The sequence below is a fragment of the Seriola lalandi genome, unplaced genomic scaffold (assembly GCF_002814215.2).
Source record: "Seriola lalandi dorsalis isolate HSWRI2012SDOR001 ecotype SW California unplaced genomic scaffold, Sedor1 jcf7180002054892, whole genome shotgun sequence".
Classification (NCBI taxonomy): Eukaryota; Metazoa; Chordata; class Actinopteri; order Carangiformes; family Carangidae; genus Seriola; species Seriola lalandi.
In genome coordinates this window covers 998,243-1,021,943 of record NW_019525444.1, presented here as the reverse complement: position 1 = coordinate 1,021,943, position 23,701 = coordinate 998,243, and the positions used below count along the sequence as shown (strand labels likewise).

The 23,701-nt window shown below is 39.0% G+C and overlaps 1 protein-coding gene across 1 annotated transcript; it reads right to left on the bottom strand.

Moving 5' to 3' along the window:
* Window positions 1–237: 237 nt before the first annotated feature.
* meiob (meiosis specific with OB-fold) lies at window positions 238–6,500 on the bottom strand. The gene is made up of 14 exons (XM_023429324.2): window positions 6,430–6,500; window positions 6,186–6,243; window positions 5,870–6,001; window positions 5,388–5,460; window positions 5,020–5,215; window positions 3,497–3,597; window positions 3,247–3,299; window positions 2,964–3,059; window positions 2,686–2,778; window positions 1,698–1,842; window positions 1,399–1,585; window positions 1,031–1,117; window positions 844–947; window positions 238–307 (listed from the first exon to the last, which is right to left on the bottom strand). Exons 1-14 carry the CDS (start codon window positions 6,496–6,498, stop codon window positions 238–240), a joined length of 1,464 nt encoding a protein of 487 aa, XP_023285092.2. The 5' UTR covers window positions 6,499–6,500.
* Window positions 6,501–23,701: the final 17,201 nt, after the last annotated feature.

The window sequence follows — 23,701 nt, the reverse complement described above, 5'->3', positions numbered from 1 at the left end:
AAAAAACAAACATTTATCTTGAAACGTGCAGGCTAACGTTAGCAAAAAGTAGCCTAGCTTGGTTTAAAGGCTATGCAATTCAGACAGTTAGCTAACGTTTCTGCTACACACTAACGCCCTGCGGTTGTGACGTCATTTCACTGTAGGACTTCATTTATAACAGTTTCAACCCCTTGTCAGAAGAAATACGAAACGTTATGATTACCTTCAGTTGTTTGTGTTGATGTCTGTACGTCCCTACAATGTGTCCCCTAGAAACATACGATTGTGTTTTGAACGTTCCGTGTTCTTCAGCACCAGCGCAGTGCTGCCATCTACTGACCAAACCTGCTTTTGGTCATGGCAAGAAGAGCGGACGACAGTAAACGTAAAAAGCTGTTTATTTAAATCCAGTTTATCAATGGAGACATGGCGCCAACATTGCTTAAGTCCTTATTTTAGTCAAAATATACTTTAATTACAAAACTTCAATTAGAGAATAGTGTTACCTGTGAGTTTGTTTTTAAACTCTGGTTGCTCATTATATTTCAATAATGGAACAATATCAGTTGCTTTATATGCTTGACACATTACATATGGACATATAACTGTTTTTTTTAAAGTAAGTTTATTCAACAGCTTTAAACAAACAACAGTACATTCTTAGATAAATATATATATATATTTAAATAAATAAGTTAAATAAATAAATAATGCAGAGAATCTCTATCTGCAAAAAAATAAAGCACATGTGTAAATTTTGCTTGTTAACATCTTAATTAGAACAATACCAGCAGACAACTGTGACTGCAACATGTGTTTTCCTGCTTGCTTGGTTGGTGTGTGTGTGCTGATCACAGGCACTACAACAGGGCAGACATGTGCTGTTTCACCTCCCCTGGGTCAGCCAGGGAGCAGGCCATGACCACCCCCCTGATCCCACTCCTCATCTTAGTGGAAGGGAGGATCTGCAACATATTGTAAGAATTTTCAAACATGTTATTTGTTTTTATAACTTATGGACAAAGCATTGAACCAACGGCTTCAGTACCTTCACGTATATTTTGCATCTCTCCAAAAGAAATTTCCACTTCATCATAGTTCGCTCGTCATCAGTCAAACTGGTGAACTCGTCTGTCTGCAACAGATGAAATGGAAATGCTGTTCATCTCTGCTGAAGCACAGATGCTAAACGTTTGATGTGGTGGAATTAATAAATTCAGCCAACAGCAAATATTTCCTGACTTTCCCAACCCGCACTGAATTTCAAAAACAGCTTAGTTGGAGACAAACAGAATACATTTTTAACATGTCCCAGTATCCATATCTCTATTCTTATGTTCCTTAATTGCCGAATATAGGGGCTGATACATTTATTATTGAGGATGAATAATCATCTTTCTGTAAAGTGGTACTGACTGTGCAGCCAAGTGTCTTCTCTGCCACTGGACTCCTGAGGGTGCAGGCATGCAGGGTGCCGGTGTGGTCCGTGAAGTCCACCAGCAGGTAGAAGCCTGTGGTGGTTGACAAGGCCTGATCCCTCCCTGGACACAGCTCGTTGACGCAGCTCTGCGCGTCCTCACTCACCTGTATCTTACACCTGGAGCTGAGGCAGAAGAGAAACCCAGGACCAACCCAGGAATTGTTTATTGACTGGAGTGGCATACAGATCATTATTTTAACAATTCACCCATTCCATCCACGTGTGTTGAACTCACCACTGTGTCCTGATAACTTTTGAAACAGAGGAATCGAGGTCGAGTCTGGAGATGAAGCTGTATGTGATGCCAAAGAAAGCCTCAGGATTCTCCCAGGCCTTCTGCTTCAGCTGGCTCACCGTGTACACATCGTTGATGGAATCCACTGCAGAGACAGTAGCAGCACCACATATCCATGTCTGCGGCCTCTCTCATTGGAAAACAGCCAGTGACAGAGACTGTACTTGACTACTGATAGTTTGATGATTTACAATAGGAGAAAATAGACGACAGGGTGGTGTTATACTATATCTTTGTCATTGTCAATAAAACCCATGAAAAAAGACCAAATCCAACAATGTCTTATTCTACTTAAAATGGCTCACTAATATATAATTTCATTTATATAAAATTTTTAGTAATAAACGAAAACATCTGGACAGTGAAGAAATTCAACTGCGTAGCCCTTTTAAAACTCCTTGTGTTCATTTTCAAGAAGAGACATGTCAGCCTGTGCAACAGTGAGGCTCATTGTTTTTGGACTATAATGGAGGTCCATGGAACAGAGGAATAGGCTACACAGGCCACACAGGCAGAACTTGTCGTAGGGTCAATTCACTGTTAGTTTTGGTCTTCTCCTCAGATTTGATGGCGGTAAGAAAAACATAGAATATCACAAGACCTATCCTTTTAAAGCACAAAAATATGATCTCTGCCAGTTTGGGCTCAGAACTTGATCATTACGTATGTAGTGTGGTCAGATTTGTACACTTACTTTTTTTTACAGTTTTTACAAGTAACCTGCGTCAAGGAGTGCAATTTTATTATATATAGCACTTTCTATTAAAGTATAATCCAAGAATAACTTTAAAAAAGAGGAAGAAAAGAAAAAGTATGAGAAATAAAAGCTGAGACCTGAAATACAAAGAGCATTTTACATCATGGTCCAGAGAGACTCATTATAAAACTGACAGCATCAGAGTGAGGGGAGTTCTTCACTATAACCCACCAGGTACATCCTCTGGCTTCTCATCTTGATCCAGAGCTCCAGACTCAGACACTTGTTTAGCATAGCTGAACAGCAGGCTGGCCTCCCTGGTGTCTGAGAGCAAATTATGATTGACTTTGACATGTAGTCCTCACTGAAAATATTCTACACAGCAGCAAGAAAATGTACGCCAGAGCTGGTTGGTTGGTTTTCCAAAACAGTGTTTCAGTTGTCTTTTTGTTGAATTGCACAATGAATGGTTGTATCAGATCCTCTGTTGTATAAATGTAATATCTTACCAGGGTTGACAGTGATAATGGTTTTCGAGTTAACGGTTGCTGCCATGCAACTGCGAAAGCTGTCAAAGCCAATCTTTGCATCAGCTATGAAGAGAACTTTGAATGAAGAATAAAAGTTAAAATAACAGTAAGTTATCTTAAACACAAACACACAATCACATCTCAGATATCCACTTCCATGTTTCTCTTCAGTAAAGTATGTTAATAGGACATGACAGGCTGGAATAACAGTTCAATAAAGATTCCTTTTGTGGCTGAGAATGAGCAGCAGCCGTCAACCTACCCGTCTCCTTGGGTATCCAAGTTTGCACAAGCTGAATGACTTCTCTGTCCCAGCTGTGAGTGAAACAGAGGTCAGGGAGAGCACAGTGAAAATCAAACACACATGCAGTTCAGCGGGTTAATCTAAAGCTTCATGTCACCACAGTAAATTTAAAGATACACAGGGGCCAATAAGATGGAATATGGCACAAAAGCACCATAAGTAATAAATATTTATTCATTTTCCAGATTACTAAATGGTGATGACGCACCAGACGAGGGGGAAGGAAGAGACAGAGTCATCAAAGAGCTTCACTTCCAGTCTCTGCCCTTTGCGACCGTCTGAAGTGGTGAACTGCTTTGGCTCTCCGATCTGAAAAAGTAAACAGAATCATCTGAAGTTCCTATCACATTATCTTCCCTCCATGAAAAAGAATATAGTGATATTACATACAGCATCTGGCCTCTTTGTGAACTCATCTTCAGAGCCATTATGGTAAGTTGGTATGTTCCAAGCAAACAACAAGGATACTACCATGTAACCATGAAGACAAAACTGACACAGTGTTGTCTATTAGGCAATTTATAAGATATGAATTCAGCAAATTTTGAAAATTTTCACCTGTCTCATTTTCAAACTTGTTATTATTTGCTCAGCATCTTCGATCAATGTCAAAAATGTCCTGAATCAAGCTTATCAGGCACCCCACCGCGGCCTCAGTGACAGGTTCCATGACTTTTCCACGACCGACTTTCATAAGGTTACATCGGGGCACTCTTTAACAACCCTTCCCTCCTTGTTAACGTTGTTTTTCAGCTCAGGAAACTTTAACAGCCTATTTTCCACCATAGTTGAGCTGGAGAAAAAGACAGCTGTAAAACCACAATCTAATGCAATCAGTGTGTGGAAAACGTTGGAAAATACATTCCTCTTTATTCCTGTAGAGTGAATTATTAGTAAAAAATTTTACAATATTATTTGAATTTAATGTGGAATATTAATACCCCACATATTCCCTAGAAAACAACTCTAAAAAATTAGTAATATCCCAAAAATTTCATGAGCAGTTTGAACTGTGATTGATTCAACAACAAACACTTATTTTGAGAGCACATTACGACCTTCCCTTCCCAGGATTCAAACTGATGATCTCAGTTCACATGTTCTTAAAGGAAACATCCACCCTAAAAAAGAGGCAGCTTTCAGCCATATTCTGATCATTTATAGGCCAAACATGAACAAAGTAACATGATTTATATTACTTACTCCACCTCCTATCAACCTTGTCAGTCCTTCTGGATCAAAGTACACGCACCACTTTTTTGTGATTTATTTTTTCAGTTAATTAAAACAGTTACAGAAAAAAAGCAGATGCCTTTTTCTCCATCAAGTGTGACTTTCCACCAAGAGTGGCATTCGAAATAATAAGCTACTGGTGGTAACTTAATATTTAACAGACGGACAAGAAAATGGCATCAGACTTTTCATCTAACTCTTGGCAAGAGATCCTCTTTACTGTCTCAGACTTTTACATTTTACTTCACTGGAAAAACACTGGCATTTTTCTAACCATCATTCCACTCTTTCCATGTAATACTAAAAAGCATTATGGGAAAAGAAGTTAATTAATAGCATAAGCAGAAGTCCATGAGGCAGGTTGATGGAAATGTGGCACACCAAACAAGTTAATAAAATAAATAAATAACGCAATGTCAATATAAAAAGTAATTCCTAAACTGATATATAAAGAGAGAGGGCATGTAAAAGTGAACTTTTGAAAGACTGTGGCTTTACCGATTTCACTGCAGCCAGTATATTTATCACTGAGCCGTCCAGGCGCTGGCCATTGGCCTCTATGTCCCCCAGAGAGTAGAAATCTGTTGAGTCCTTCACCGGCAGGTGAATCATTGGCAGCAACCTGTCGACGGTGTCCGTGTCAGCACACAGATTCACCTGGGAATGAGCCTCTGTCACCAGCAGCCTGTAGTGGCTGAGACAGCAGATACAGGCCTCTGAACCAGTGAGGCTTTACACACTGTCATCGGATATTACACACTGTTACATCATATTTTACACAGCATTACAGCCTAGCGACGTTCTCATCCTCAAGCTTCTTAAAAGCACCACACGAAGAATATGACTAAGAGTTACGCGTTAATTACCTCGGTGTTGTAGGACAGAATCGGTCGCCTTTCTCTGGGTCTTTGTTGGTAACCAAAGAATTTTCAATGGTGACTGGAAAAAATAATAAACTATTTTGTTCATAGACATTTCACTGTGTACATGTTCTAATTTCTATGGATAAGTATTTAACTTTTATTTAAAAAAAAAAAAAATATGGTTGCAATAATTTTGTTCTTGTAATGCTTGATTTTCATTCTACTCAATAATTTATCAATAATTTAACAATAAGGAGCTTTGACTTTCTAGCCTCGAAATTAGCAGGTTTTGGAGTAAATAAGACACTAGTCAAAGCTGGACATGACTATTACAACTATTTTGATGAAATTGGAAACTACACATTGATTTAAAAAACTTTAAGCACCTCTGATGCATTTCGTATAACTAATGAAAAAATATTTATTTTTACAAAAAGTATTTTTAAGGCTTATGGAAACTTTAACAGGAAGAGTAACATCCTCACCACAGTCTCCAATGCTGAAGCTGTTGGAGAGCCCGTTGATGTAGCCGCCATTTCCCCAGGATGTCACATTAATGAAGAAGTCAGGTGAGTCTCTAATGGTGAAGCTGAAAGTGAATCTGTCTGTGCCAATATCTGAAATTCAGACATATAGGTTCGGTTAGTGTTGCAGTTCACTGAAAAAGAGTGAAAGAAAAAAAAAGATATTTATTCATCTATCCAGAAGAGGGGGCTGGTGTACAACAAACTAAGGTACGGTGCTTTTAGAAGAATGTGTCTTTAAAAATAAACAATGCACTAATATAAAGAAGATACCAACTTTTTCTGTCAGGGAAGCTTTTTACATCAGTTTTCCCAATGATGATTCCGGCCACTTTCTGGGAAAACAAAACATTACTAGGGTAATTACATGGTGTAGACTTGTTTATTTTAACAGTTCAACACAACTTCACAACAAAATCAATCATTGAATTGACAAGTTCTTGCTGATTTTGTTCAAGGGCTGTTGCTACAACAGAGAGATATTAAATTGCTGTAATTGGTTGAAAGGCATCTGAACTCACCGGATGAGAAAAATTGGGATGCAGCTCAGAGATGGCAATGATTGTCTCAGCAGCCATTTTGTTATTCATACACCCAGTCCAGTTCAGTTTCATCACATTTACAGACTCTTTGAAATAAAGTAAAACAAATAAAACAATAAGGGAACATATTTTAAATTACACTGGGATAAAAAAAAAATTATATATATATATATATAAGAATTTCCCATTTTTGTAACACCAGCTTATACCAGAAACATTAGCATAAAACTAATAAATAAGAGTTAATTGCTGGTTAACTAGCTAACATTAGCTAACAGGGGAACAGGCCCACTGTCACTTGTTCGCTGTTTTTATTTTTTAACTTTTCTCATTTCGCCTAATTTGATAACAACAGCCTAACTTCAGGTATACCTCAGACATTTTGCTGTTTTAATGAGTATTTTCTTTACCTGGGTCTGTTTTCCTGACCGTTTAAAACGTTTTTTCGCGGCAAAGTTTTTTCTTTTTAACGAGACAACACTGAAGTGCTGCCTTCACATGCAGTCGGAAATATCAGAAAAAACACCTTCTACCGAAAATAACAGGTCAAAAATAATTCAACTGCCTGGTAAATTTATTCAACTACTGTACACCGTTTCTTTTATATATAAAATACATATCAGATAGACAATCAGAAAAACAAATCTTTTTTTTAGACAACAGTAAAATAAAACATTCACCTCCAGTTCCTTATTGTTCAAGCTGCGTGCTGATGTTCAGTCATGGATTAAGAAATTTACGAGTAGCACTTGAAGGTTACAATGCAACATGTCTGTGTGTGCCACCCTTTTTTGAGGTTCATCTTAAAGGAGAAAATATTTTGTTGTATTTGGTAATATTCCCTTGTATGAAAAGGTAAATTATATTATATTATATTATTATATTTATCCCCCCTTAAAGAATAATTTCACACTTACAATCACATCCTGATAAGAATATCAAATAAATATATTCAGTTTAAAACGCCCACTTCATTGATTCCTCATTTGCTCAAAAATATTTGAATTTTACTAACTGTGATCAACAAAAAGCTTCGTTTAATTACACATTTTACACAGGGCTGTTATGAATAGAGACCTGGGTCTATTCACCTGATGTTGAGATAGAGTTTAATGATGTTTCCTTGGATGAAATCTACAGTTTCAACACACTTTCAGCACAGTAAACATCTATAGCTGAGCAAACATGCAGTGAAATGGGACTGAACAATACAGTGGGTCGGATCAATTGACTGGAAGCTTTCAGTTATACACACTTTCACACACACATTTATTTGTACACTGTATGAGTCATGTCTTCAAAGGTCTCCACTGTGAAAGGTATCCCTGCATCTCAGACTTTGATATTGCCTTGGTAATCCATCTCAGTCATCATACACAGCGTGGGATTTGCTCTCAGACAGCTTTGCTGAGATGAATTTGACAGTTTCCTGGTTTTGTTTTGATAGCACAAAGCTGAATTTGACATGTGATACTGTCTTATGCACTTAAGCAGGAATCAAAAGGTGAAACATTAAACCCTCATTCAGCTGCACGCAGCCTTGTTCCTCTACCACAGTGACTAATCCTCATGGTCGGGCTTTTGGATCAGATATGTCTCCTCCCTGTGACTAATGTTGATTTTCGGGCTGTAATATGTCTGGTGATGTGATTCTACAGTTCTTAATCTCTGACAAAAACAACGTATAGTAGCAGACATAAAGGCATTTTAGAAAACAATAACACAACATGGTGAGATGACTTTTTAGCAGACAGCCTGATGTTTTATGTTTCATCAATGTATTGATGGATTTATAATGTTGTATAATGTAAAACTGGACTGATTAAATACATTGAACATTTACCTACGCAGAGGAATCGATTTGCAATTCACACCAGTGGCTGGCTATTCAAATGAAACAAAATTTCAAATTCTAATTTCATTAGGTTTTTCAGACTACAGTTTGTGAGTCCATTAATCACAGCGGCACTGTAAAGCACCATCAGATAAATCAAGTGAAACTCGCTTTTGGTTCAATGATTTATTCATAATGAATTCATAGTCTCTGTTAATCTGTCATCAATCATACTTTGATCCAATATTCAGTGGGATCTTTTGAAGTGATTTTAATAACTATTTGAATGTCTTTATGATTAGCAGTCATGTGAGGGTTGCTTGTCGCTTCTGATGGCATCATGACTTTGTTCAGGGCAGAGCATCTGCAGGGCTGCAAACACAGTGGCTGCAGGAATGTGCTGTGATTGGGTGGCCTCTCTGCCTCAGGTCGGCTCCCTGGAGGGTCTGCAGCCGTCTGACCACTCCTCCACTATTAATCTATCATCTCACTCTTTGTGTTTGTGTGTGTGTGTGTGTGTGTGTGTGTGTGTGTGTGTGTGTGTTGTTTCCTCTGCATGCATGACTGCATACAGTAGGGTTGTGTCGCGTGTATATCTACCATATTTACTGCCAGAAATGCGCAATGAACACAGGGCTGTTCAAAAAGAGTATTTAACTTTTTTCTAATGCTTTTTAGTTGAAATTGGCAAAACATATCTTAGGTGCATACATTACCCACAATGCAACTCCACCGCTGACACTTCAGTTACAGGTGTGTCATGCTAGTAGTGGCTAATGTAGCCGCAGGTCTCTAGCCTCAAGCAGAGATGAGGAGTGGGCTCCAGAGGTCTTGTCTTTTTTTTTTCTTCACATTTTCAATCTGGTTGATAGAAAGCAAGTATAACGCGCACACACACACACACACACACACACACACACACTAAAAAGCTCAGCTTTACAGGATTTTTTTCTCTTTTTCCAGCCCATTCATATTCATATTTACTCAAACACTGTATGTAAAGACACTGGAGCAAATATTGTACTTTATTTATTGGTTAACAGCTATATCTGCTAATTACTTTGCAAAATATGAGCATATAAAACATGATTCATTCTTATATATAACATTTAACAACTAAGCAGCTATATAACTCTATGAATAGCCATATTAACTCCACCCTAACCAGCTACAACATTAAAATACATCAGTGTCATACATCAGCAGTAAAACCACGTAATACTCCAATAATATGATATGAAACTATAAACACTGACAGGAGCCATTCTGTATCGGCCACCAGACTTTAAGTACATTTTGTATTGAGTATTTTTACAATATGGTACTTTTACTAAAGTAAAAGATCAGAATATTTCTTCCACCACTGTTCTAATTTCACAGCTGTCCACTGGACCTCCACGATGGCACCAGACAGGAGATTTGTGGTTAAACTGCTCAATCTGTATAAAACATGAGAACAGAGGTGGAAGTAAAGACACCAGCGACTGCTCAGAGGCACGGCAGCACAAAGACAACACAAACCCAAACCCAAACCCAAGTCCTTTAAGGGCTGGATGAATTGCAAGTATGTGACAGCTGCATACATCCTCTGAAGTTGTCTGTGTGTTCTTTGTCTAACAACGGAACTGTGCAGACTCCTGGTTTGATCTAAATTACTATTTGTGATCAGGAAGTCTATGAACTGATGTTTTCTCTATATCTGTATAGATGTCGATGTAAAAGGCTGCACAGGATGTGGGTAGACAAGTTGTAGCATTTAGCTTGGTGAACCAAAAGGGTTGAAGTTCACATGCAAGCAGGCACACATATGCATGGTGCACGTATGCAAAGACAATAGAGCTATTGTTAAGAATGAAATAAGTTGTTTCAGTGCACCAACTCCTGAAAGAGATATTCTGTCGGGATCTAATGGAACCAATCATCATTATTTTATTGAATCTGATCATTAAAACATATTGTGCCGTGTGCGCCGTGCATGGACGTGAGCAATATCTTGGCATGGCCCAAGCATCTACATCCAAGGATAGCTTTTGCAGTCACTGGCAGCAGCCTGAGCAGTCTTTATTGGCTTCCAGAAGTGGAAGACGTCCAAACTACAAGTATGTGTACACTGTAATTTCCCTGCCACCTGTGTGACTGAATATACTGTAGCTGCTGCAGCACTGCTCACAGCCACTGAATCCAGCTGGGCTCTGGTAGAACAATGCACTCTGTCTCTTCATCCCCGTGTCCAGTGAGACGGGGGTATATGGCTGTGGAGGAAACCTTAAATGATGTTAATAACGTGCTGTTGAAAAGCAGCACGGAGGAAGAAATCAGTGGCATGCATGATGTCAGCTCCCATCATTATGCCACCATGTTGAGGTAATGGGAGGAACACTGTCGCAATGGTCATGTTTTTGCTATGACTGACTGTTTGATGTGCTATTAGCTGTTTTAAAGACTTCTCTTTTTTTTTTGCAGCTCAAACTCCACGAAACTCTTGTTTAGACCGGAAACATTACATTACATGACATTAAGAAATGAAAAGAAAATAAGGGGGAAACTGAAACATAAAGTCTTTTCATTCGCAGTGTTTTTCCAGTGAATATTTCCATGCTGTTACTGAACGTTAAACATACATCTTGTTTTGATTCAGCTGCAGTTTGGATGCTTTTATGTCACCTTCTACACAAAACAGGTACCACCAGCTACACACACCCAGCATGTTGTCTATCTTCATGCTCTCTGGATTTGGCCTTAATCCAAATGTGTCCAGGCATTGGTGGTGCCATCATGGAGGTGGAGTTGTGTATGGGGTTTGCTAAGATAATGACAGAAAGATAAAATTAAATATCAGATCTGTGTGGGGTGATGAGGAGACTGGAAACTTCCTCAGTACATGAAACAAACAGAAATGCCTTTATTCCATCACATTTTTACTTTATTGTTCTGTGTTTGAAGTGTGACCAGCGCTCTTTTCTTTACGTCACCTCTTTGCGCCATCTGCTTTTATAATAGTTTAATGGCACCTGACTGGAAAATTAGCACCACCACATGTTTCTTGATAAACCAACTCCTAATATCTGTATTTGTGTAATTCGTCTTTTCTTGAATTTCTGTTCAAATCTGTGCTACAGCTGAGCGGAAACTTGGCTAATGACAAAGCTAACATGATGATGTTAAGCATGCAAAATGTACGATGTTTACCATCTTGAGCATGTTAGCATGCTAACATTCCCTTAATGGCACTAAACACAAAGTAGAGCTGAGGATGGTAGCTTATTGATGACATTAGTTTTGGAAGTATTTGATCATAAACCTAATTATTGGACAAATTGAAATTTTAACCTCATGACGACACCAGATAAAAAGTCTTGGGAATACCAAAGCGATTATAAATCTTTCCAAGGGGAAGATGAATGTGTGCACCAGACTTCATGGTAATCCATCCAATAGATGTTGAAATGCTTCGGTCTGGACCAAAGTGGTGGAAGCGACCAACCAAGACACACAGCATTACCATCCCCAGAGCTTTTAGCTAAAAACTGTGGCTCTTGTTTTTTTCATATACTTTCTACATGCACACACACATACTCATCTGCTCCCCATATATAACTTTCTGATCGGACTTTGGAAGATACATGATGTCTGGTATGAGATATTTTAGTATGGACAACAGTGGACTATTGTTTTATGCATCCTGAATTTGATATTCTGTGTGCAAGTTGTATGATTTGTAGCGTGTGTGTGCGTTCGGTCATCCACTGTGTATTTAAATGTGTCTGTGTGTGTGTATCTATACATGGTTTTTACTATCAAGCATCACTCAGTTTAAAACTTTTTATCCGCTAGGACAAAAATCCCTCCTGATATACTGCCACTGTCGATTTAATGTTACCCAGAGACATTTTCATCCATTCATCATTTTAACTGTGGAAAGACCCAGGGTTGTATTTCAGCTACATCAAAGTCTATCTCGCTGTCCCAGTCTATCACAAACGTCTTCACTGCATCCACTGGTTAGGTAGTTCCCCTCTGACAAGCGCTGACAAAAATATCTCAACCCCAAGTGTATTTTTTCCAAATTAAGAAAAAAAAAATCCTTGAAGTGTTTTTTTTCTTTCCCCCAAATGAGGGGAGAAACACATTTCTTCAATTATAACTGAGTGATATATGAAACAGAAGCTTTCATTTCTTTGCCGCATGTGTTCGGCCGAACAATGAAATCATTATATTCTGGAGCATCGGGCCCTAAAAATGGTACAAAGCAGGACACAGTTTCACGCTATATGACAATAATGGCATTTATGAACTGATTGTTCAGTGTTGCTTTGTTAAGGTGCTGATTTTACGGCATGTGGGACTGATGGTCTGTGTAAAACAGCATCTGTATGGCCTCCACATATGCAGACAAACTGCTGTTCTATCATTCACAATGGAATATAACGTCAGGAGAGTTTCATTAGCGAGTTAAATATGCCGTGTTCGACTAACAGTGACATCAAGTCTAGTAAAAATACTTACTGTTTCGAATATGAAACTCATTATGGTGTATTATTGATCTTATAGCATGAATAGTCAAGAACGAACACAATGGAATTTTCTATGGTTAGAAATACTCAGTGGAGGTTGAAGAATCTCAGTGTAACAATATTAAATTAATATCAGATCTGTATTTCGATGCATAGCTATCCATTATTTATGCTCCTCGTGTGGTTGTAAGTGTCTCTGTTTTTCTCTTCCTTGCTCTTTCCCTTTTACTTACTGTAGTTATGATCTGTTTACTGAAGGGTTTAATATGCAGAATAACAGAGACAACCAGAGCCATTGTTGCTGGGATTTCTCATGATCTCAAGGTTATTCAGCTCATTAACAGGAGATCTCTGCTCTCTGAGGATTTTTGAGAAGGGTCGTGAAGTTTCTCTGTTGCTTTCTCACACAGAAACTCATTAATCTACCACAATCATCCCCGCCCATACAAATCTGATTTGTATTTCCTGAGATTATTCTCTCCAATCTCAAGTGACCCTCTGAAAAGTCACCACAGGACAATGGATTAAAAGAGAATGAAATAATAAATGAACAGTTTGACATTTTGGGAAATCATTTTTTTCACTCTCTTGTCAAGTTTAGAGGATAAACACCTCTTGCTAGTGTCCCACATAAGCCCCTATAAAACCACAACTTGTTGCCTTTACGCTTTGTTTTTTGTTCAGATCGTCACAATGATGTATATGTATGGCCAGCTGTTCCCCCTGCACCCAGTCTTTAAGCTAAGACAGACCAACCCTCTGCTGGCTGTAGTTTCATATTCGGGGGACCATAACGTGAGTGGTATTGATCTTCTCTGCTAACTCTCTGTAAGAAAGTGAAAGTGAATTTATGCTAGGCTAACCAGCTGCTGGCTGTAGCTTCATATTTAGCATACAGACATGAGAGTCTTATCGATCTTCTAATCAAACTCTTTGATTTTTACTGTTTGATCAATGGCTGCTTGTAATTTTTCCCCCCCACAGACTGTATGAAAATCTCCCCTACTAAAAGAAGTAACAGGGAAAAGCCACCAGATGCTGTAATAGATTCTGTAGGAGCGAGTTATCGAGACGCTGGGAGGCGGTTCTGTTTTGCTAATACTGAAGAACAAATTGTATTCAACACAGTTATAAGGCAGATGCAGGAGAAATGTATCAAAGGCAGGCTTTCTACAATACCGTGGCAGAAATGACCATAATGAATCCTGCATTGCAGTGCTTCACTGATGCATTAGACGCCTGTAAGAGCGAGCCATGCCCCTCTAAACCCTATTGGATGTCACTTAGGCCTTCTTCAAACCAAACTGCCATTAGAGGGAAAAGGCTCCGTCTCATCTGTCTCTCCCAGTCCTCTCTCCATGGGATGGTAGTAACATCACATATGGAAGACATCATGCTTTTACAGAGCAGCTCTCCTCACCAAGAACTAATAACAGTGTGGCTATGGGTTTAATAAAAAGGAATGGAACGAATTATGGCCCCATCCCAGCCAGGGCCATCATGTTCTGAAGCGCATTAGCGGGGCCTCGGCAGCCAGTCCAGACCAGCAGAGACTGGGAGGGATGACAGAGAGAGAAGGGGGGAATGTGAGTGGGTAAAGGGCCAAGCTTCCCAGCAGTAACCAGCCCAGCTCTTGGGTTTCGATGCTGTGGGACAGAAGGGGGAGCACAAAAAAGAGATGTATAGAGAGGAAGGCTGCGGCTCTGCAGAGGGACGTAATGGGACGTCAACTGCAGTTTGACAAAGGACGTCAAGCCGAGTCCTGATTAGAGTGGAAGTAAGAATATGTCAAGCTCAGCTAAATAAGTGAATAAATGGGAATGCAGGGAGTCTGTGGGGATTTAACAGGGAAGAAGCCACTGAGAATGAGAGGATAATAGAGAGATGGAGAGCTTTGAGGATTTAACAGTGGAGACGAGAGAAATTAGACTGAAGGCGAATGATTGACTTACTGAATGATTCCTAAAGTTAGTGACTCAAAATAAAGTCTTTTAGAACAGCGACGCCCAATCTGTGGTGTTGAGCAAAAATGCTCTACAACACAAAATTCATTTATTTCAGAATTTTCTATATTATCAGCAAAAAATAAAGCCTAGTTCCACCTTTTTTCACCTCTAAAAATTATTCAAATTTAACAGTTCCAAAGGAGAAAATTACTTGGTTTAAGGTGTGCATAACATAACACAAGTTATGTTAACATTACACACAGTTACCATAGGAACATTGGCAAGTCTGCTTTGTTTACATCCATTTTTGTTTGTTAGCAATCTTCTTCCTCGCCTTTGTTGTCTTGGTGAATTTCTGCCACCAAATATTTATTGTGGGAACAGTGTGAAGCCAATAACAGGATGCGAATCATGTGTGGGGGGGCATGTGCTTCTCATAAACATGCACAATTCAAACAAAACCGGGGCCCAGTGGTAAGAATAAAACTTACAGGGAACCTTTAATAAAAGCTGCTAAACATGTGATGATAATGATATGTAGATATTGCATAAAATGTTGAAAACCACTGCTTAGCGCTGCTGTGAGGGTTAAATAAATTCACATACAACTGCAGTAAGGTGAGAACAAAAACTTCATCTCACAATTTTCTTGACTAAATCAACAGCAACAATCCACTTTCACTCAAAAAATGGGACAGGAACATACATATTCACATCTTTAAGAATTATTTTAAGTCACACGTAAGTAGGACAAGCACTCGCAAGTTTTCTAGTCCACTTAGACACACAGATGTTCCTTGCTCTGCCTTCCTCAGTGTGTGTTGCTTCCTCGTCTCTATGTGTAAGAGGACTGTTGCTGTTTTGTTTTTTTAATAAAAAGAAAAATGCATGAAGTAAAATTGAGAGTGCTTGCCCTACTTATTGGTAAAATAAAATAATACTGTGACATCTGAATAAAAAAAGCTTTATATGGCAGTTTGGCTACTCACAAGTGAGGTAGACAAAATAATTGGAAACATCCCACAATATAATTAAAAAGCCATGCAGTAAATACCCGTTTAGTAAATCTAGTTTGTGGTATTAAAACGTAATTGTTGTTAATTGCATTTCATTTGTGTTAGGTAAAAGTCTACATGTAACCACTCTGTCATGTGACTATTGCAGTTTTCCACATGTTGTTCGCAACATTTTATCATGATTTATGAGGCGCTGTCCGTATAAGACAAGTTAATTTAGCATATTATGACAGTGATAAATATCTGGCATCTTTGTACTTACTACTACTGTCTTACAGCAGCTTGAAAACTCAAATTAAAAAGGTGAAAGTCAGACATCTATTACAGCTGACATACTGCAACATTCGACATAATATGGCTCATGCAGCTGCATTTCTCACTGTGATATACAGTAATGTCAGGTGGCTCGTTCTGGACATAATCGTTAATTCATTTCATTTTATTTGACATAGTTGTCTTTGACACTTACGGGGAACCTCACCCTGATATTTCACCTTTTCATGGGGGTCTCAACCCCCGCTGAGACCACCTCAGAGTTTAACCCCTGCGATCGCCGTCTTGATGACCGTATTGCCTCTTGTCTATTTATGTAAATGTGAGAAGTCAATCAGGCCTGATTAAGAGACTGACGGAGCAGACGAAGACACGAGCGGAGCAGTTGGCAGTGAAAGTGGGTGCTGGTGCTTCGTGGGTGGGCAGACCCGGCCCTAACCTTCAGCCCTGTATGCGGTGACATGTCTGTCCTTAGATCAGCTGCCAGCGCAGGAGATGACAGGTTAGTTCAGACCTACAGCACGGAGCGAATCCTAATGGCTCCATCAGGACGAGTGTACTGTCTGTATGTTATATTTCATCCTGTGAATTTGACCTGTATGACACTGTATCAGCATCTGCCCGTGATTAAGTCTGTGAAGGCAGCAGACTTATGCTTGGCCAGTGACCGTCTGGCCTTTAGGTTATATTGGAGCTTAAATTCAACTGTTTTGCTTCTGGCTCCTTCACCCTTTGACTGTGTTTGGTGACTTGATACTGACCTCCATGCCAGCTCACCGTCTCTGTCTGTCTTTAAAACAGGTCTGTTTTATTGAACCTACATAGACGTCTGTTATATTTGGATTAGAAGACACCAGCTCGCCCGATTCGCTCCGCTGCTCTCTTTTTGGGACATTTATTTTGACCTCTAAGTCGTTTTCCCCTTTACTGTCAGTGACGTTATACTCTGGACCACCGGAGTTGGACTTCTGGTATTTCACTCTAGCGTCAGATTTACATACCTATATGTAGGAATAATTACATCTAGAAGGATTTTCACTGAAAGAACTCATTGCTGCTCATTTCTGTCAGCGGCATTGGTTAACTCAAATGCTACTGCACGCTGTTTAATAAAATGATACGGATGATTTACAGGCATAGTCATAGATTATAGTAATAGTCATAGATGGTCATATAAAAAGGGTTATTTCCTCATATTAATGACTTGAAAGCTAATTCATCTTTAAAACATCATCTGGGAAATTTCCCTGCTTGTTTATTTTTCAATAACACTTGATAAATGTGTAAATGGGGACTCATTCATGAATAAGTGCCAATGCAGTCCTGATATTAATAAAATAGTCTCTGTGTAATTGATTTCCTTTAGGCCTCACGACTGCTCCGCTGCGTCAGACTGAGCAACGCCGGCGAGCTGTGGCCTGGAGAGTGGCTGCTACGAATGCAAAGGCATGTCAAGTTGGCCGAAGATACATTTGCGTTAAAAAAAGATATATTAACTCAGGCACACATGCGTGCATGGGCGGTTGCAGACACACACACATGCACACGGACATAAAATCACATGCATCTGCTCACCGTCCTTGTAATTGTGGCTCCATCAATATCATATTACCTGTTCCTTTAGCTGCCTATTGATCATGCCTGCAGTGGTTGTTCATGCGCTGGTTACGATGTGCTCTATTACCTGTGCGTTAGTGTCGGCTTCTCACATCAGGGAGGTGGGATTGACTGTGCATCATGGGAGGGTTGGGGGAGTGGGGGGATTATGGTTGCCCATGCTGCCTATTGATCTCTGGGCATGTGAAGTGTCTCTGTCTCAGCCTTATGGCATATGGAGCACGTCATGGTGGCCTGGATAGAATGTATGGATTAGGTTTTGAACAGTATGGATTTCCAAAAGGTTACTAAAATACTGAAAGTGATGGTTTTGTAGTTAAGGCGGTATTCAATTCTAATATCTAGTATGTTTTAAATTATCCATTACAATACCAAAAACAACACAGATTATATCTGTGTCCAAAATTACTCCCTTGTTAGCTCATTCGCTATTCACACAAATACTCAATAGCGAGCTGTAAATGACAATTTTAGACACTTATAATCACTGTTGTTTTGCACCATCACTGACAGTTGCAGCTTCATGTGTCCATATATGTCAGCATGCTAACCTGTTTACAATTAAAATTCACTATGTTAACCACCTTTGTTTAGCTTCTTAGCATGCTAACTTTCACAAAACAGTCATATCAGAGGGTTGAAAAAAAACGACCTAACCTGAACTAAAAGTAGGAGCTGGTGATGGCGCTACATGAAATGTTGGGTTACTACCAAAGTGATTATAATTCATCCTGCGCGGGAACATGAAGTTGAACACCAGATTTCACGGTAATCCATCCAGCAGTTGTTGAGACGTCATTTTCGTAAGAACCCGAAAATGGTGGCACTTGATGAAAAGCCAGGTTCGTCTGCTGGGGACCATGAACGTCACAACGTTTTATCCAGTGTGATATTTCAACTTGATGAAAGTAGTGGACCGACCAGCCAACTGACATTGCTAGCATCAATGCTACATGTTTTTCATGGCTTCAGGGCCCTACATAGAGAACATAACCGTACACTTTGCACTTAGTATCCCGTCACACTAATAAAATGGTAGAAAGTACATATTACAATGTGGAACAACCTCTGAACATTATGTTTGACAACTGTTCACTGAAACCAGACTGTGTAGATTAAATTCTTTATTTTGGATAACTCCTGACAGAGTGAGTGCTTCATGGATCCAAGAAGCTGAATGAGGAAAACAAAATCTTAACCTACTCTCATCAGTGAGGAATAACAGTGACTTCAGTTTTTATTAAAAGGTCCAATATTGGTGTGGTATTTCAGTCCACTCCTGCATAGCTTATCGTCTGTTGCCAAGAAGTGAAAGTTCACCTCGGGATGATGCCAGACTCTTACATCAATTACTTATCTTCGAGTACGAAATTGAACCTTCATCGTGGAGCATGTTCAGCTGTATTAGTGATTATATTACCCCTATTTAAAAATTCTAGACAGTGCAATGGGCCTACTGATGAATTAGTTGTCCGAGTTGACCATGAGGAACATCAGTAACATCAGTCATTTCATAAAATTAAAAACTAATGATCAGTAGTAATGTTTGTCTTTCCAACATTCTCTCATCTACCGAGCGCTACTTAAAGTCATTGGTACTAATGGCAAAAATAATGGACATGTAATTTTTCTTTTTCGATAATGTCTGGTTTGTCTTAGCCCCCAAACCAAAGGATGTCAGCCCGATGTCTGAGCACCTACCTTGGAGTGACAGAAATAGCAAAACCTCACAGTAGGGCCATTATGGTCAGAGAACAATGTGACATTTCGCAGGAGATGAAGAGTAATTATGACTTTTATTGTCAGTGCATACATACCATATAATTTTTATTGATGATTTAAATTGTGAATGATAACTACATCTGTTTGTAGTTATGGCTGGTGATGTTCTTGTGTGTTTCCTATCATGAAGCGAAAGGGAAAAGAAATATGGAAAATGTGTGTGGCCAGCGATTTCTATTTTTCTTGGGACTTCTCGTCTCATTTCTCTCCCCGGCGTTGAAGGCCTGACCTGCACACTGGACTCATTCCTTCTGTCTCCATCCTTGTCTAATCACCCTCATTTCATCTTTTTGCTCTCCCTCTCTTTCCCCATCAGCCTTTACCCATCTGTCCTTTCTGAATCTGCATCAATCTGTCTCTTTACCTCCGTATCTCTTTCCACTCTCTGCAGCAAAACCAGTGTCTGTAAATCCTAGGCTGGCGTGTGTGTGTGTGTGTGTGTGTGTGTGTGTGTGTGTGTTTGTGTTTTCTCATTTGTGTGACATGCTTCTCGTTGAACACTGACCATAAATCTCTGACCTCCTCGCAGCCTCTGAGTAAAGCGCTCTGATATTAAATAATGAGAGTCGGGGAGGTGATCTGGTCCTCTGTCAGACCCCCGCGAGGGATGAGATGTGATATTGTTCCCATCTCTGGCTCCATAGTGGGAATTAACTGTAGCCTGGCTCCCAGCAGTACACAGGAAGAGGACACTGTCTCCAATGTGCTCGGGTAATCACTGGAGATAATAAAGCTTGATGATCTTTTCTCATACTGATGGATAATATTTGCTTAGACCAAGCAAGCTAACGTATATATGGCATAAAAGCTTTAGCTACTGTTAAAGCTACTGTGAAAGAATGTATGAAGTGACGCTACAACAGCAGTAAAGATATTATATAGATGATTAACATTAAATGCACTGGTTGGTGCAGTTTTATGACAAGTTAGCTTCAGCTAAAAGCTGAAAAAGCTAATGCTAACTGCTTTTAGCTAGAGTGGTGTTTCCACTCAGCCATCTGACCACACGCTCCCCTCGACTGGTCCACTGCTGTTAAAAATTAATAAAATTTATTTTTTTTAAATTAGGGGGGAAAATATCACATTGGAGTTTAAAGCTAATTTCTTTTCCCTTGTAACCTGCTTCTTCTTTAATCTCCATTTTAATTCTTTAATAGATTCTCTCAGTTTTGGGGCTTGTCAGCATTAATGGGAATCCAAATCCATCCACTGAAACAAAAAATGAATAAATAAAATAAAAAATCATTAATAATAATTAAAAAAAAAAAAGTTTTATACAAACATATTTAGTGAAAATAATAAAACAAAAACAACAACAAAACCCGCCCAGCAAAAACAGTTAACTGTTATTTAATCGCATTTACTGTTGGATCTCAGATATTTTCTAGGTTATAACATAACCTTTAATGTACTGTGGATATTAAACACTGAAAAAAAGAAGAAGACCAGTATCGGCAAACTAATATATCTGTCTAACCACAGTCTGCAGTACTGTGACCTGCCAGGACAAACATGTTGCTTAGATTACCTCACACTCAGCTTCATTACATGAAGAAAAAGTTGCAAATCACGGATCGCTTGTCCAATAAACTAAAAAGAACTAAACAACAGCCACAGCAGCAGCAATAATATTGATGAGTAGGTCGAATAAAACGCTATTTGTTGTTTCCATATGACCATAAGTTTCTGCTTTTCCTCTCTCCCCCTCGCAGCTGAAAGACGATCGGGTCCCTGAAGACGTCCTCCTTCACCTCAGCGGGAGCATGAAGAAACTCCATCTGACCTAAGGGGGACTCTAGTATACACTACTCCCCAGACATCTGTTATGTGGAATGGCATCTAATTTACCTTTTGGTGCAGAGGGGAAAACAAAGGCTGAGAGGGAGGGAGGGAGATGGAAGGGAAGTATAGAATTAAGGTTGAAGTTTGTGTGTGTTTATCTATTTTCGCTTCTGCCTAATACATGCAGTCACATCTGTCTGTGACATTTTTTTTTTACATATAAATGAAGGCAAATAGTGATTTAAACCGCACAGGAAGTGATGCACTTTTTAAATCATATTTGACAAGAAATACTGACAGAGCTAATACCATGATTGCACAGAGAAAAAGAAGAAAACGTCAGCAACAGATCATACATTCAAAGACAAGTCATCACAGTGTAGCCCACACAGTCAGATCTGCAGTGCAGAATCTCAAATGCAATGAGCACTTGGCACCAAGGATCCTGTCAAATTAATAACATGCAACGAATGAAATACCACAGATTACAACATGAGTGCATTTTGCTGTGTGTGTACTGACTAAAAGAAATGAATGAATCTCCCAGGTTGTTTGTAGAGTGAAGTGAAGCGCGCAGGCTGTTGGTTTGTCAGAGCACAGGATCCAGAAACAGCTGTTCGATGGCAGGTCCCTCACACGGAGTCACACACCGACACAGCAGCGAATGAACACTGAGCAAACTAAAGTTTAGGGTCAATTTTAATTCTGATGTTTACTCCAAAAGAGAACATAAGAACTTTAATAATGTATTTAAAATGTAATCAAATTAATCAAAATGAAAGATTCAACAAAATTATTTTTTCTCAATAAATTCTAACAATTAAATCAATTAATTATCAATTATCTCTTTAACAAAACTTAAGTTAATACTTAAAATAATATTAGGTTAACACTATTTTTGTTTTTTGTTGTTTTTTTATGGTTTTGGTTTCAGACTGTGAACATTTTCTTTTATGTACAGTATGTTAAACATATCATAGAGAATAGCCTTATTATCTTTTTTAAAAATGATTTTTTTACTTTGTTTTTCATGCAATTATTCTACAATTTTACATAATCATGAATAATTAGCAATAAATTATTCATGATTAATAGTTCATTATCAAAAATAACTGCATAATCCCAGAAGGACTACTAGCCTGTCTCTAAGAATTTGCGTGTTTGGGGAACTCGACATGCACTTTAAGGGTCAAAGGGCAGCCATAGATACCCACTGTGGGGTCGGCTTCATTAGGTGTTAATGACCCTCCCTGAGGGCAAGTTATCTACTCTGCTGTCCACCCTGTTTTTTTTTTCTTAACTCAGCATCTTTTTTATATTGAAAGACAACCTGTTCTCTAACAGCATTAACAAAGCTTATTAAATCCAGCTTTTTTTTAATCTTTTCTCCTGGCTGTTTCTCCACTTTCTCCGTCTCCTTCTTTTCCCGAACGTTAAATGACTGAACCACCAAACATCTTGGATGCGACACAATTCCAAACCTTATTGAACTGGCTCTGCAGAACATATGGTAGAATCAGTAAGAGGGCCCATTCATTAAGCAAACTGTCATCAGGAGGCTGTTCAAATGGAAAATAGCACATACGAGCATGTAACACAGGAACTTGGATTTATTCCCAGTGATTTGTGATTAATGAACAAAGGTTCCTCCCTTGATCTGCTAATTAGAGAGGAAACATGGGTGCAAATCCTCTTTGCTCCGCTGGAGGAATGTGCCTCTTGCAGCCAAAACCAAGTGTTTTCTCCTAATTTGAAGCTTGCTTGTCAAAGTAGAGGAGGTTTCATATTAAACCAATCACAGGCTGTATGATCTGGCATCCATTCAGGCAGTTATGATAAACAGACAACAGCAGCACTGAGAGTTTAAGGACACGTTTTTGATGTTCAAGGCTTTGATTCCAGTTCCCTTTTGAGCTGACCAAGTTTTCTTTTTAGCAGGGTATGAGTGAGATTCAACAGTCCTCTCGCGCTGAAGAGCTCGCCTCCCTCCAGGGGTATATGCTGTAATATATGAATAAATAGCTGCTATTTGAAAATCCAAACACAGACATGGACAGATTATGAGACAATGGGCCGGTACATGGAAAAGGTTCTGCACCTCATAGGAGCAAGACATCCAGATTGATCATTTGTAGTCGTTGTTTTTCTTTGTAGTTGCTATTTTTGTTTCTTTGTGGTCATTTTGTGTTTCCTTGTAGTTGTTTGCATCTCTTTGTGTTCATTCTGTGTCTCTGTGTTCATTCTGTGTCTTGTGGTTGGTCCTTTTGTGTCTGTTTTGCGTCTCTTTGTAGTTGCATTTTTATTCTTTTTGTCGTTTTGCAGTTCTTTGTAGTCCTACTACTATGTCTCTTTGTGGTCATCTCACATTGTTTGTTATTGTTTTACAACTTTTTTTAATCAGTAAGCATCTATTTGTAGTCATTTGTTGTCTCTTTGTAGTATCTCTGCAGTTGCTTTGCATCTGTTTGTGGTGGTTTAATTGACTTT